General features: G+C 39.5%; 1 protein-coding gene across 1 annotated transcript in view; it reads left to right on the plus strand.

The window, feature by feature from the left end:
• The window catches only part of kif13ba (kinesin family member 13Ba), a 71,569-nt gene that overhangs the window by 35,048 nt on the left and 20,168 nt on the right, over positions 1–16,353 (plus strand). Inside the window, exons 12-24 of the mRNA XM_063008062.1 lie at positions 588–698; positions 3,191–3,325; positions 3,787–3,917; positions 5,411–5,497; positions 5,599–5,792; positions 8,407–8,650; positions 9,781–9,943; positions 10,460–10,606; positions 10,695–10,844; positions 10,965–11,090; positions 13,455–13,628; positions 14,614–14,771; positions 15,141–15,273. Coding sequence (XP_062864132.1) covers positions 588–698; positions 3,191–3,325; positions 3,787–3,917; positions 5,411–5,497; positions 5,599–5,792; positions 8,407–8,650; positions 9,781–9,943; positions 10,460–10,606; positions 10,695–10,844; positions 10,965–11,090; positions 13,455–13,628; positions 14,614–14,771; positions 15,141–15,273 — 1,953 coding nt within the window. The remainder of the gene's footprint in view (positions 1–587; positions 699–3,190; positions 3,326–3,786; positions 3,918–5,410; positions 5,498–5,598; positions 5,793–8,406; positions 8,651–9,780; positions 9,944–10,459; positions 10,607–10,694; positions 10,845–10,964; positions 11,091–13,454; positions 13,629–14,613; positions 14,772–15,140; positions 15,274–16,353) is intronic.

Here is a 16,353-nt window from a genome sequence, read left to right on the forward strand (position 1 = left end):
GGCTTCTTGTTTGTCAGTGTCTTATAAGGATGCCATGGCAGCCATGAAAAAAAGAATGTTACTGTTCAAAACACAAGGCTTCATATATACATACCTGTCTGATAAGCAGAAATAGCGTATAGTCCAGTGATTAATGGTTAGCATCCAGTTTTTATGATTGGCAAGCTGTCAAAAAGTAATCGAACAGTATTGTGGGTAACACAGACCATAAACACTTAAACCAGAGCATTAACTGTAGAACAGAATGCCAGTGAAAGCTGGTTAAGCAAAAAAGGCAAATAATTTAGTCACAAATTTGGTCACAACCATTATCCATTTTGCTTTTAAAGCTTAGCACATTGATGTGATTGCATTTGTATTCAAATAAACAGAGAAGTATTTGTAATAAAGACAACAAATACATGTTTTTTTCCTACTGGTTTTAATGGCTGGATTTCTTTTGTGAGATTCCAAATCCAGCTGCCAACACTAGAGTGCTGGTGTCCACTGGAAAATGTTACGTGAGAGTGTTTCTTTTAAAACTTAAGCTGTTGTGTAACGTTGTTATGGTGACATTGTGTTTCTTGTATTTCTGTGTGTTTTTTTAGTCTATGAAAGCTCCAGAGCTGAAGGAGAGGCTGGAGGAGTCCGAGAAGTTGATCCAGGAGATGACCGTCACCTGGGAGGAGAAGTTAAGGAAGACAGAGGAGATTGCACAGGTAACAGTCACACATCCACAAGCATAAGAGTATTAAAGCTTATCAGACACAATTAATTTCAATTCACTTTTTTGGATTTTTGTTAGTAGTTGAGTAAATAAAAGAATTAGATGAATGTTTTTATTCAGTTACTTTCACTATATGAATCGTATAATAGCAAAAAACACAAGGATAGAAAGATACGCATACAGAAAGCACAAATGAATTATTCTTAAGCAATAGAACACGAGAGGGAGTTATTCGCGATAACACGCAACCTCAAGTGTTTTATTGCTTTTATACAACAGTTTTTACAAAATAAAGAAAGAAAATAAATTAAAGAAGCCCTGAATTTCATATTAAATATGCTTTAATATTGACAATACCTTCCGCCAAAAAGTAGTTCCACAACGAATGAGTTGCTATGCAGCGGTAAACATTCCCTACCCTGCCTTAACACAGTAGGCTAAAAAAGGCATATCGTTTAACACTACAAAGCAGACATCCCAAGTTGCAAAAACTCATTTCAGGGAGGTAAGAACAAGAAGAAGAAGAAGGCAAGAACCTCCGAAGGAAAAAAAAAAGAAATAAAAAACCTCTCGCACACACCAAAGGATTATGGGTGATAACAGAACTTTTAGGTCCTGCTAACTGGGCTATTAAGCTAACTGTTCACGTTACAAACACATTAATGTTCCCTACATAGTGCACTAGATTGTGTATCAGATCATGGATTTATGTTCCCTACATAGTGCACTAGACAATATATTAGACAATTGATTTATGTTCCCTACACAGTGCACTAGATTGTGTATCAGATAACGGATCTAAAACGCGATCGGGAAAAAAGTCTGTGTCGCCTGCGTGCGCGTTTGTGTGCATGAAGCTTGTCGTTACTGGCAACGTGTCAGCGGAGTAATACAGTTGTGGTGTGAAAAGGCCGTGCTGTTATCACCAATATCACCACGGTTAGAACGCTTCTCAACCAATCAGATTGTAAGGTCGGAACTAACTGTTGTATAAAAAAACGTTACATAACAAATGTAGCCAAATTTGGTTGAATAATAATTGGCCGTTATTATATGATAGCCTAGCCTTTCTTAACTGTAGTGCCGTGGCGCCCTGGGGTGTCGTTTGGCTTTGTCGTTGGTGCTGTCAAAAATTTTCTGATGTTTTTGACAAAATAAAATGACTTACAGTTTCAAAAATTAATGAATGGAATAAATGCACAATCTATCATGGAATTGTGAAGTATTGGCCGCCACAATGTCAAAAACGCTAACTCTGAATACACTTCATAGTTCAGCGGATGTGTGGATCGTCTCGGGCTCAGGTTTCCCATTCATAGTAGTCACATTTTCTTCTTTTAATGACCACAGCGTAGAACAGTTAAACTATATATAAACTTAAAATGTATGACCTGAGGTAGTTCAGTATTCAGTGTTCGGAAATTACATTGAAACCTTTCCCCCCCACAGCAATAGCTGATTGAACTCGGTCTGCAATGTCCTTCTTTTTATATTGGGATGCAACATATCATCATAACCATTGAGAAATAACTTTCCACACATTTTCACATGTGCCATGTTTAGTACTACTGTGTGATGGCTTTCCTATTTGGTTAAGATTTAAATGCACAACATTTAAATGCATAATTTGGCATAACACCATTGTAGTGAATATTTTGCTATGCTGAACTGGCACATGTCTCCTGAGGATTCCCAATTTCAACTAGATTTTAGAATCCCATTTCTCTTCATGACTCTAATGTGATATTCACAGCTCTGCTTAATGTCAGCTTTTAAAAAAATATTAAAATGGATGGTTGACTTACTGTATGTTAATCATTAACATCCCTTAAGTTAACAGAATTTATCCAAAGCTGAAGCTGTGTTCTTATTAAAAACAGCTCTGTATGAAGCCTTAGACATGGTAAACACAGATATTTGCTCTTGCCTGTGTCAATCTTCTTGAACTTAAAATTTGCAAATGAGTTCCCTAGATTACTGTAGCCAACAGGATACAAGATTTTGATACTGGTGATGTAGACTTACAAAATTAAAAAAGAACATATATAACTATTTAAAGTACTCAGTATGTCATTATACTGTATAAATCTTAATCTTAAGTGTTGCTATAAGGCCAGTCTGGCAGCCGATGAACAGAGGCATCAACCAGCATAGATAAGCGAGTGATAACTCCTCCTCAGCACCAGCAAAGATAATCATTGCATCTAAAATGCATGTTACTCGTAATTGGCTTGATTAAAGATCTGCGAATTACTATGAACGGATACAGATTACAATGGATTTGTCAGAGGAAGGGAGAGCTGTAGGGATAATGGAGATCTGGGCTTGACTCAATACTCAATTGCAGGAGAAAATACAGATTGGATATGACTAGATTGGGAATAATTAGCAGGAAAATGCATAACTAGAAAAAAAGCTAAACTTTAAGCTAAACTTAGGTAATCTAAACTAAACTTTTGTGGTCTTAATTGTGATTCTGTTTAGGAAAGACAAAAGCAGCTGGAGAGTCTAGGAATTTCTCTTCAGTCATCAGGGATTCGTGTGGGAGAGGACAAATGTTTCCTGGTGAACCTCAACGCTGACCCTGCCCTTAATGAACTGCTGGTCTACTACTTAAAGGTATACCTGACGTGTATGGAATCACTGCTCCACCATTGTCTCACCCCCTTACAGACACACAGCCAGTCGTGTGTAGGCACCCGGCTGCTAGATGGCACAGATTCATGGGCTAGTGCATGGAATTTTACACTCAACTGGAACGTGACACTCAAATCCCACAACTGTACCACACAACTAATGCTTATTTGACACATTATTATGGTCATGCGAAGAAATTCTTTTTCCACGTATTCCTGCTTGTTTGACACCTGGGGTCAGAGCTCAGGGTCAGTCATTGTGCTGTGTCCCTGAAGCCGAGGGGGTAAGGGTCTTACTCAAGGGCCCAACAGTGCATACATGACAGAGCCAGGATTCAGACAGAGCCCATAACCTTCCAGTTGATATCCCAAAGCTCTTCTCACTAGACCACCACCGTGGTGTGTAGTCATAACTTACTGTTTGTTTTGGGTATCATTTTGCAGGAGCACACCAAGGTAGGCTCAGCAGACTCACAGGACATTCAGCTGTGTGGAATGGGAATCCAGGCAGAGCACTGTGTGATCGACATCACTCCAGAGGGGGCAGTCTTTCTCAACCCATATAGAAACTCCAGGTAAGTAAGCTTTTAGAAATAACAGGGCTAAAATATTGCTTATCAGCGTGGAAATCACAATGGAAAGCTGCATTAATAGCTACAAATGTTTTGAATATTGTGTTGAATTGATGTAGCAAGGCCAGATTTTTAACTTGCAACTGCTTAAAGATGCAGTATAACTGTAGACTATTGTGTGTTGGTATGCATTGATCTATATATCAGTTGGGTTTGACATGCTTAGTAGATTATTTTTATTCCAGTCTTATTTACTAACACCTTTTACACCATGAATGTGTAATTATTACTGACACTGTGCAGATAAAGTACTTGAACACATGACTGCTTTACACTTTAGCTGCGTTACGCCTCTACTTGGACATTTTGACTAACCGATTGCTAACTGAATTGCCGTAGGATTGCTAGGACCGCCTCATGGTGCAAATTAACGAGTAAACATGAGGCACTTGAACGCTGCGCAAATGAAAAATGTTAAATTGCTAAACACAAACCTTAAATTTAGAATTTCACAGCAAATCGCATATTACACAGGAAACGGCTCATTTCACGGTTTGCGGCATGATTTTCACGGCCATGAATTAGGTTGAGCCTTAACTATAACACATTACTTGTTAACAGAAGCTTGCATGGAGTCAACTCTCTGTCAGTCAGTATGTTGGCTAATTGACAAAGCACTGACCTAGAGTTTCAGTGAAACAGCCTAATTGGTACAATGTTCAAATGACTTCAGATGGTCACCCTCCTTTAAAAGTTCAGCATTTCATGATGGATTTCAAAAAGGGCAGTGATAGCTCAGTGGTTAAGGTACTGGACTAGTAAACAAAAGGTTGCCGGTTCAAGCCCCACCACCACCAAGTTGCCACTGTTGGGTCCCTGAGCAAGGCCCTTGACCCTCAATTGCTCATCGTGTTCAGCTCATTGTGTAAGTCGCTTTGGATAAAAGCGTCTGCTAAATGCTGAAAATGTAAATGTAAATTACTGAAACAATTACGTTTTGTGAAGCCACGTTTCATGTTTTTTTTTTTTTGGTTTTCTTGTATCTCCAAATGCTGATCACTTCAAAGTTTTCTTCTTTTAAACTTAAATAGATGAAGAAACTGTCAAGACGGTCAGTGAATACTGCTAGCAGAAAGTGGTTGTGCTGCGTATCATGTAAAAGGTTTATATGCTGAGGTAAACTACAGTATGTGCCCAGTCTCGCTGTGAAAGTAGCGCAAAACGTTTATCACGTTGACAATGTTTTGGTCTGTCCTGGCCCCTGTTGTAAATTTGTCTACATTATTTTTATTGCTAAAATGATACAACCATACTTCTAAGTAGTCAAATACAAACCATATATCCTGGACCATTTTAATTAAACACAGTTATTCACAGCATAAAAATAAAATGATAAGACTAAATACTACATTATGTATTTAAAATTGTATAGTTTTTATTGTCGTGATGTTTTGTAAAACTGGATATTGACAACTGCTTTTATTCTTTATTTGTAGGACGTGTGTGAACGGCTCTCCAGTCACCAGCCAGCAGCAGCTTCACCATGGAGATCGCATACTGTGGGGTAACAACCACTTTTTCAGGTCAGTCGTCACTAAGCTCAGTGTTGTTTATTACCTAACATATCTAGTGAAATGCGCGCGGTCTGCTGTGCCTCCCTTTCAACCTGGCATGTGCCCTACAGGATTAACCTACCAAAAAAGCGTGCCAAGCCCGTGGCTGAGGATGAGGAGGGGGAGGGTGTGAATATGAAGAACAGTAACAGCAGTGAGCAGTTGGATGCAGATGGAGACACAGCTAGTGAAGTTTCCAGTGAAGTCAGCTTTAGCTATGAATTTGCGCAGACCGAAGTCATGATGAAGGCACTGGGGAGCAATGGTGAGTCTAACAAAGCATGTATGTACCAGATCACGGTGACATTTGGGAGTTATTTCAGGGGAGCAGGTCGTCTTAGTCAACTATATTTTTGGGTCTACATCAGTGAAATAAAATTATCTGTATACAGTTAGTCCTCTACTTACAAACCTTCAACTTAAAAGCTTTTAAATATATGAATGTGTTCATTTGTTTAAAATTTAAACAAGTGCAAAATTCAAGATTGTGCTCGAATTACAAATTTAGTGGCAGCACGTAAGGTTAGTTCCTGTCTCTGTCGCTTGGTTTTGCACAGTTCCAAAACACGATATGCAGTATGCGTTATGTACAAGACCAAGTTGTCTTAAAAGTAGGGCTGTCAAACGATTAAAATTTTTAATCGCGATTAATCTCAGAATTTCATATAGTTAATCGCGATTAATCGCATAAAAAAAAATCTGTGTAAATGTTATAGAAAACAAGGATTTTTAAGTGAAATGTTACAGTTAAAATGGTGAACACATTTTATGCTAAATGTACTGATGTTAAAAACTGCTGGGACAAGAGAAAACTGTTTTATTCACTCACATACTAGGCAGTAATACTATCCAGTGGTTTAATGGACGTTTCTACACGAACTGAGTGTGTTTAGACTAGGGTGGCCAGATTCATAGTAACAAAAAGGAGGACATTACACCCCAAAAAGCCGGACATCATATTAGGAACAGGGGGACATGCTACTGCAACACACAGAATGAATCCAGAACCCATATAACAGAGTTTTTGACCAATTTAAGCAAGAATTATATAACAAATGACTGTTTTACTCACTAAATGTTGTGTCTTTTCATATTTAGGTCCGTTCATCGCTGCCTCAAAAGTTTACTTTTTGGCATTTTCACCGCGTTCCTGATCATGAGAGCTGAGTGATTGACTCAGGTAGCGCGGTGTTTACAAAACAGAGAGGGCGGGCGAAATTCAACCACCCAATCACAGACTAGCTTTTAGAGGGCGGACCTTCTCCGATTGGCCAGTGGTAGCTCTATAAGGAGTCAAATGAGGCTGTTAAACCAATGATATACAAAGCATTTGTTTCGACATGTACCTGAGCCAATGGTAAATAATATTGATCAAAAATGAAACCAGTTCACTCCAAAAGGAGGATTTTGAAGTGTCCGTCCTAGCGTTACGTGAATGGAGGACTGGCAGCTTCTTTATTATGCAAGTGCATTACTACGACACTACGACGCTCGGTAACATTATGTTAACAAACCGCAAATGAAAAACGGTGGCAAGTCCGACATTCAAATGTTTGTTCTACCAGTCAAGTCTCAACATGAACTAGAATTTGCGTTAACGGCACTAATTTTTATAATCGCGTTAAATTGAGATTGCGTTAATGCGTTATTATCGCGTTAACTTCGACAGCCCTACTTAAAAGAAAACTTTATTCCCGGACAGGGCTATATGGCCTAGGCTAACTATAATGCTGGATGTCTACGCTATCCCTGGACTACCTGTTCAGTATTTACAAGTGCAATGTCAGGCATCTCTCCTGACTCAAAGTGTTTCTCATGTAGGGTTTAAATCTGTGCAAGCAAAAAAAGTGCATGATGTTCCGCTTATTGGCACGGTCAGGAACAACTTGGAGGTTAATGATGTTTATAGGCTATCTATCACATTGATCTGATGCTTTAAAAAGATCTGATTCCTGATCCGAGCTGAATCCATAGCATAGTCAAACAAATACCAGGTCTGCTCCAGTGTGTGTACTCGAGCCCAGAATGTGGTTCAGTTTGATTAGTGTCTGTCCCACAGGCTGTTTCTGTTTCAGTAAAATGAGGTCAAAGGCTTAATTTTTTAACGTTTTAAATGTTCAGTACTGATTTTCATCATTAGGCTTTTTAGTGCTTTTTAATATACAACAGTTAGTGTAGACCAAGTAATTTGACTGTACAAGAGACACCCTTAAGTGCTGATATAGATATATACAATATAACTGCACTAGGTCTTAGATACTTTAACGATCGTTATTGCTTAGATTGCACTGCAGTGATGAGCTCATTTCTACAAATAACTTTTGATTTAAACTATGAATGGTTGTCAAGAGAGAACAAATGGGAAGTGGAATGTGGAAAATTTTTCCACAATTAATGTAAACGTGAAAATAAAATGTACATGGTACAAATTAACTGGCCTGCGGTAAGGTACACCTAACCAAACAAACTAGAAGCTATCTAGTGGACAGGAATATGTTTGTGTTGCCTGGCAGCAGTCCAGGAATATTTGTGCTGGCAGAGTAAAAGAAATGAGGCTGTGCCTTTATACTGAATGTCAGCATGCTGTGATTAGATGGCAAGCACAAGGCCACAGGCTGGTATTCAGGCTGAGAATGGCATGAAGTCGAGTGTAATATTGCTTTAGTAGCTAAATGTAGCTAATATATGTCATGAATTTTTATATGTAGTTGACCAGATTAGTGGCAAGGATTTGATGTCGGTGTGTATGACAAATGATTTGATGAAGGTATAAAAAATATTAGTCAGTCAGAATATAAGATGCTATTTCATCCCTGTATACAAATATATGGGTGCAAAGCTTTTCATTTCATGCTCACAATTCTGTCTGTGTCTCTCAGATCCCATGCAAGCTGTGCTGCAGAGTCTGGAGCGGCAGCATGAAGAGGAGAAGCGTACTGCTCTAGAGCGACAGCGGCTGATGTACGAGCAGGAGCTGCAGCAGCTACGCAAACGCCTGACTCCTGATAGGCAAAGCATGCAGAGTCAGCAGCACTACCGCAGCATGGAGAGACTCAGCCTCGGTGGAGTGTCGTCCTCCGCACCCAGCGCCCACAATCGTCTGCGCCAGTGGAGCGAGGAGAGGTATGAGAGCCGATGCCATGTCCTGCGATAGCATTACATCATTTTGCATTATTAACATGGTTCTAACAAAGGATTGTTATGAATTGATTGTTTTTTTTTTTTTGCATTTTCTTTTTTCACCCAATCGAGTCATTTCTGATTCCCCATTGTAGTTCCACTGCCACTTGCACATTTACATTTGTGGCATTTAGCAGATGCTTGTATCCAAAGCGACTTACAATTATGACTGAATACAGTTTGAGCAATTTAGGGTTAAGGGCCTTGCCCAGGGGCCCAACAGTGAACAGTAGTAGCTCAGTGGTTATGGTAAGTCAAGTTACCAAAGTGCGACACCGTTCCGGCCGAGGAGAGCCACACACCACACAAAGCTGTATTGCTTTCCTAGAGACATGTTGTGTTCTATGTGACTTCCCCTCTTGTGTTCGTGTCCAAAGTAGTCCCGTAAAAAGCATATTGGACCGGCAGCAAAGAGAAATCTTATTCGACCTTTCCCCCCACAGACACAGCCAACTGTGTCTATTTAACCCCTTGATCGGGTAGCACTGCTGAGATATGAAATTGCGAGCTTGAACACTCTGCAATAGTGTGCTAGCATATTAGACCACTGCAGCACTTATTTATATTTGTTTTTTTCTGTTTAATGTGTTTTTTTCTATAAGAGGTTAAATGGAAAATTAGTTTTATTTACTATAAAGATGACTTTTACTGGGCGCTCAGGTGTCACAGTGGCCTAATGTAAGATCTCAAGCTCCTGAGTTCGAATCTCAGCCTGGCTGGCCGGTTGGGCACCTTTACAGACGTGATTGGCTGTGTCTGAGGGTGAGCAGGCTCAAGGGATTTCTCACCTCTGCTGCAAATTCAGCCTCTGCTGGCTGGTTTAAGAGGCCTGCACAGAGACGAGGCAAAATGGAGATCAGTACGTGACTCTTTGTACACAATGCTGATCCCTGTGTGAACCTGCCTCATGCAGGTGAAAAGAAGTGGTTAGCTGCTACACACATGCCAGGAGGGGCGTGTCCTAAGTACAACCCTCCTAGGTCAGAGTAGGGGTCTGCAGCAGAAGAGGGGTTTTTCAAAAAGCAATCATACTCTTATTTTTTGAATGAATTTGACCTTTTTTTTTGCTTTAGGGAAGCTGTGCTGACCAGAAGTTTGCGGAAACTCCGGGAACAGATTGTAAAGGCCAATCTGCTGGTGCAGGAGGCAAGCTTCATTGCTGAGGAGCTGGACAAGAAAACGGAGTACAGAGTTACTCTGCAGATTCCTGCTGCTAACCTCAATGCCAACAGGAAGGTAACTCCTAATTAATCCTGCTGAGTATGCAGGAACGTTACTAGGTCATGTCTTGTGTCCTCAGTATGTCTTTCTATTCTCCCAGGGCTGATTCATTCCATTTTAAGGCTCAAAATTTTACGAAAGTATGTTTAACAAGCTTGTGGTTGTACACTGCTGTAGCCTGCCCAACTGTAACATGTCATGTGTGTTTATGGGCTTTTCTGCTCACCATGATTGTAAAAAGCAATTGTTTGCGTTATGTAAGCTCAAGCAAGTCAGACCATTTTACTCTGACTCGGAACTGCCGCTCACTGTGTAAATTTGTATAAAAATCCCAGCAGATGATGTAAATAATAACCTGACCTAACCTTGACCTGTATCTGTATCATTATATGCTTTGTCAGGCTGACACTTGATTGGCTGACTGGATCATTGTGGAAATAATTACCTGTTTCAATAAAGTTGCTCTTGAGTGTAAATACCTACATTCAGCACTCCTGTAGTACAATATCTTGGTTGTTTGTGTTTATGAAGCGTGATGCCGTGCTGAGTGAACCTGCGATACAGGTGAGACGAAAGGGCAAAGGCAAGCAGATCTGGGCACTGGAGAAGATGGAAAATAGACTGGTAGACATGAGGGAGCTCTATCAGGAATGGAAGGACTATGATGAGGATAACCCAGTGAGTTTTAAACCCTACTGACATCTGGTTGGATATAACCTTTATTGAGCTGATTCATTGGTAAATATTCCTCTTTTGTACCTCACAGGTGATGTGCTCATACTTTAAGAGGGCGGATCCTTTCTTTGATGAGCAAGTCAACCACAGTCTGATTGGAGTGGCTAATGTCTTCCTCTCCTGTCTGTTCTATGATGTAAAACTGCAGTATGCTGTGCCCATTATCAATCAGAAAGGCGAGGTATGATTGTACAGGATGTGATAAGTTAACCCCATTCAAATGGAAACGTTTTTAAAATAGGCTAGTGTAAATCGATCACTTTATTGGTGCTTTTTGTATGTTTATGTACATTGGTGATAGGTGGCAGGACGGCTGCATGTGGAGGTTGTGCGTGTTTCTGGAGGATTTGAGGACGGCATGGCTGGAGGAGATGACAATGACAGCAGCCCTGAGGGGGATATGCATGAGCGCAAACTTGTCTGTATGGTAAGTGGTAGAATCATTAATGATTTTCTGTGTGCACAGCCCTAACCCTAACCCAATAATCGTCAATCAGCCAAATTTCCTTCTTTGCATTTAAACTTGCTTTACATTTCATTATAAAACGGATAGTTCCGGTCCTAAAATCTGATTGGCTGAGCCGCGTTCGAAGCCGTTGTAAAATCCCCGATAAACTCACACCTAGGACCACCTCACATCATTCCATATTAATACGCCACTGAATCGAAAAAGTTAATGTTATTTTCGCCCTCATGTTGCCTAGCAACACTGTTAATCGAACTATTTTGCGTCGCGGAAGAATGCTTTATTGTAAGTTTATACACAATAAATACATTTATGAATTAAACATTGTTGTATTTATTATATTTTTTGTTGACCGCCGTTTTATAAAAGCAATAAGCCACTCGAGACCGTGCATTACTGTTAAGATTTTAGCACGGGGAAAGAAGTTTTAGGCACTCCGCTTCGCGTCGTGCCAAAAACGTCATCCCCGTGCTAAAATCACAGTAACGTACGGCCTCTCGTGGCTTATTGCTTTATTTAGCTCTCTAACTACTAAGCATTGTACAAACTGCACATCTACATTAGTATGCAAATGATTTCACATTTTTTGGGAAAGATTTATGATGACTTGTAAATGTTTTATTTATAATTCTACTTGAAATTATATGTTGCAAAATAGAAAGAATGATGATTCAGTGCAAAAATAAGAAAGCTAACTTGGTACATCAGATATGTATTGGGTTATTTTTCAAATGAAAACATTCAAATGTTTTTACTGATGTTGTATTTTGTAAATATAAACCTGCTGAATTTAATGCCTTCAATACACTCAAAGAAGCTGGTTACCACTTACCACTGTGTTGCATCATCTTTTCAATTAATTACACTTCTTAATTGTTTGTGATATAATGACAGCTTTTGCTGATGACTGAATTATCTTTTTACACAGAACTCGACATTTGTTTTTTTACTAAAACAAGCTGATATATGGACTCATCTGAACATAATGTTTGCACTGTGTTTTAGTTTATCTGGGAACTCTGTAATGAAACTGATGTTTGGCTTTCTCTTGCACTTTGAGATGCAGTGGCGGTTTGTGTTAAGTGACAACGATTTTTAGTAGTGCACCTTATGCCAAGTTCACACTACACGACTTTTTGATTTGTCGGGTCGCTGTACAGTTCACACTACACGACTGAATCTTTTGCACTCTGGAGTCTTTCAGTCGGTGTATATTTCACACTACACGACTGATCGGTGATAGGGGGGTTTCATACTACACGATTTATCATCAACTGGAATCACAGGCGAGCTTCTCTGGTCTCCCAAACTATGTTTTTTTTTTTTTTTTTTTACAAAAACACACATGAGAAGTGACGAGGGGTTTAATGATACCACGTCCAAAAATGCACGTCAACAAGTAGCGAGCGATCAAAGTGTTTGTGCTCTGATGTGCAGCGTAAAATCATAGAGAAAAAATAAATGAATCTGAGTGGATTTGGCAACACGAGCAGCGGGGATTGTTCTTTAAGTTGGAGGTTAATAAATATTTTTGCAATGATGTTTTGTAGAGAACGATCAGGTCAGAAATACTGTAAAACGTGTGTGTGTGCCGGTGTTTTCTGATATAAACTATATTATCCCAGTCCCACCTGTTTACACTCCTCTCCTGTGTTTCCCCTCACACCGTATCCTGCGTCCTCATTGGCTGTTCGACATAGCACTCACTGTCAGTCGCACAACTCGGATCAGATATCTGACATGCTAGAAAACTCGTTCCGGTCGCCGAGCGCTCGGCGAGCCAGTCGGGTGGAGTCGTTGGGTAGTTCATACATAGCGATTGAGAGCCGAGTTGAATGAGTAGAATGTCAGTTTCTTATGCAATGCTGTATAAGACCTCAATGAGCAATTAATTTAACAGTGTCTTCTGGCCTTGCCCTAAATGATCTGAGATTTGTGTGGATTCCCTAAATCTTTCACAATATTATTTATAGATGTTGAAAGATCTAAAGTTTTGCAGTCTTGCACTGAAAATGTCTTTTTAAACTGATTGACAATTCACTTACGATGACTGGCACAGAATGACCCATTTATGTGCATAGACAGAGTCTTTGATGAATACCCTTTTATATTACGATACCCTCACCTGTTACCAATTCACCTGCTTATTGTTAAATGGTTCAAACGTTTTAACCCTTATTTTACCCCGTCCCAACTTTTTTTGAGTGTGTTGCATTCATCAAATTGAAACCTTGCTTTTATTAACAAACTACAAAACAATACAAGTGTCTTTCATATTTTTTTTCAGTTAATAAAAATTTCCTATCATTTCTGTCTCTTAAATAGATTAAGATCCTGCAGGCTACTGGACTTCCCCAGTATCTGTCAAATTTTGTCTTCTGCCAGTACTCTTTCTGGGACCAGGCTGAACCCATCATTGTGGCTCCAGAGGTGGACCCATCTGCCTCCTCTCCAAGCAGCAAGGATCCTCACTGTATGGTGGTGTTTGACAGCTGTAAGGTGAGAATGACTCACTAACTCGGTTAATTAGCCTTCTCTTCAAAAACATCATGAAACATCTGGCATGAAAAAAGTGTTTGGTTAAATAATGGTTTGAATCATGTTGAAACATGAACGCTGGAGTCATGCTGCAGCATGGGAAGCAAGGGATTGCTATGGCTTCTTTAATAAGCTGTGGCTAGTGTTACTTATTCACCTTTGTGTAGCATATTACAGAGTTTGCTCCTGGCTTCGAGAATTTATATTAAAATTTCAAGTTAGTAATTCAGTTGCCGTGGTCTAACACATTAGCTCACCACTGCTAAGATCTCTAGCTCTAAAGATGGATCTCAGCTCTTTAAGCCGGTCAGATACCTACACTGATATGATTGGCTCTGTCTGAGGGTGGGCAGGCTGAAGGGACTCCTCATTGCTGCTGCAACTCCGACCTCTGCTGGCTGATGGATGGTGCTTGCACTGAGGTGGGAAATAATGGAGATCAGTGTGTGACTCTCTGTACGTGATATTGATCCCTGTGCAGGTGAAAAGAAGCGATTGATTGGCTACTACAGACATATTGGAAGGGGCATGTGTTAGGTACATCCCTCCTTGATCAGTACCACTAGATTGGGGGGAAAAATATTTTTTTCATAATTAGAATGTCATTTTCAGTGCAATTACAAACAAAATTTATGTTATCAGTAGGTATTTATTCATAAAGTATTAATGTTTAGTTCTAGCAATGAAGCATGAAACCGACCTTGTTTGAACCGTAAATTAGTATCTGATCTATTTTAAAGTGGATCCATTAATTCAAGCTTGCATCTTGGTCTGGGGTGCATATGCTCCAGTTCTGGTTCTGGGCAAATGTGTATTCATTTCTAATTAATTCTAATTAATTTGGCTTGCTTTGTGACTTCACCATAGCATAAGTGGAATCAGTGGAGCTTCGTTTTCCACCTTATAAAAGGTCATTTATTTGTTTTTTTTTTGCTCTGTGTGGTAGGAGTTGCCAGTTGCTGTAAGCGAGGATTTCATCGAGTATTTAACTGACGGTGCGCTGGCTATTGAAGTGTACGGCCACAGACAAGCTGATCCAGGCAGGAACCCTGCCCTGTGGGACCTCAGTATTATTCAGGCCAAGACTCGCACGCTGCGCGACAGGTAAGCAACAAAGGAAACCACTTCCCTCTTCTCTCCTGAGTACACATTCTACCATAACACACAGTGCACACACCGCCCACACCGGGGCGGGAGGTCCTGGATACGTTTACACTGTAGCAGTCCTGCCCGTTATATTATTTAGCTCTGCTGGCTCAGTGCCATGGGTTTTGTATTCGCTTTTGTTAAAGGCATAATACAGAACAGATTAACGCATTCTGTACAGTACAATGAAAAACAGAAATACACTTACACTATTCACACTTACACAACTATTATTTCATTCAAGTCAATTTGTGCAGCAGCTTTAAGAATAATACACAGTGCAACCTGAATAAGTCAGAGCGTGTCCTCATTTCACCCTCTGTCCAGGTGGAGCGAGGTGACACGAAAACTAGAGTTGTGGGTGCAGATTCTGGAGCTAAATGAAAATGGAGAGTACATGCCTGTGGAGGTGGTGCCAGCGGGAGATGTTCGCACAGGAGGCATCTTTCAGCTAAGACAGGTAAAAAGGAAATAATATAAATGTGTCTTGAAATACAGCTGAAATGTAATAATCAAAACTCCTAGTATTAAACCATTAAAATGGTCCTCATATAATAAGAACTTATTTGAATATATTTGAATTTTTTTGTCTAAAAATATTTTTTTGAAAGCCCTTAATTTCCCCTGCTATTTAATAACAGTGAGTAAACAGAATGCTAGAATTTACACCATCCAACTTTTTTTGTTCTGTTCTTAACCACATACAATTGCATTACATTGGTGCACTCCTGACACTGTTTTCAGGAGCTGTTCACTATGTAGTGCACTATTGTACACAGCCTTAGCCTTTTGCTACTGAGTATGTTGGCTAGCTACAGTTTTACTATACATTTCTACATTACATTACTATAAAAGTCTCAAGTTAAATTTAATACCACTAAATGTTTCAGAATATACCTTGTGTACACAACATCAAGAGAGAAAGAGCAAGACTTGAAAGCTGCTAGTAGCATAGCATAGCACTATCATTTATGTTTAGGGCAAGCGACTTACTATTGTGATTGGTTACAATCCAAGCAATTTAGCTTTAAGGGCATTGCTCAACAGCCTTGCTCAAGGGTCTTGCTTAATCAGTAAGCACATCATCATGGTCAATGGTAAGTGTTTAAAACTGAGTGCAGACCTTTCTTGCTATTTATTTAGTCACTTTCACACATGGTTCAAATATACATTTAGCAAGTCTTTACCCTGAATTGGTTTTGGGCTGGTTTCGGAAAGGGTAGGTGTTTTTTTTTTTTTTTTTTTCTACAAATTAATTGCAGAGATTTAGCTGCTTGCTGTGTATCAACTGTTTTTTGCATTTTTTTATTATTAGTGCTTTTTTAATTTTATTTCAAACTGGTGGTTACCTACAAAACTTTAGTTTGAAGTGGCTGTTTTATATATTATAATAATTTAAGATCATATTTTCATCTTTCCATATTAAGATGGCGCTCCATTTTGTCTTAAGACCACAGTGGTTCTTTTAATCAGTTTATCTAGTAATTACAATTAGCTTTTGCATGTTTTAAAAAGTGCATACATCATATTGTGTGAATCA

The sequence above is a fragment of the Trichomycterus rosablanca genome, chromosome 13, assembly GCF_030014385.1.
Source record: "Trichomycterus rosablanca isolate fTriRos1 chromosome 13, fTriRos1.hap1, whole genome shotgun sequence".
Classification (NCBI taxonomy): Eukaryota; Metazoa; Chordata; class Actinopteri; order Siluriformes; family Trichomycteridae; genus Trichomycterus; species Trichomycterus rosablanca.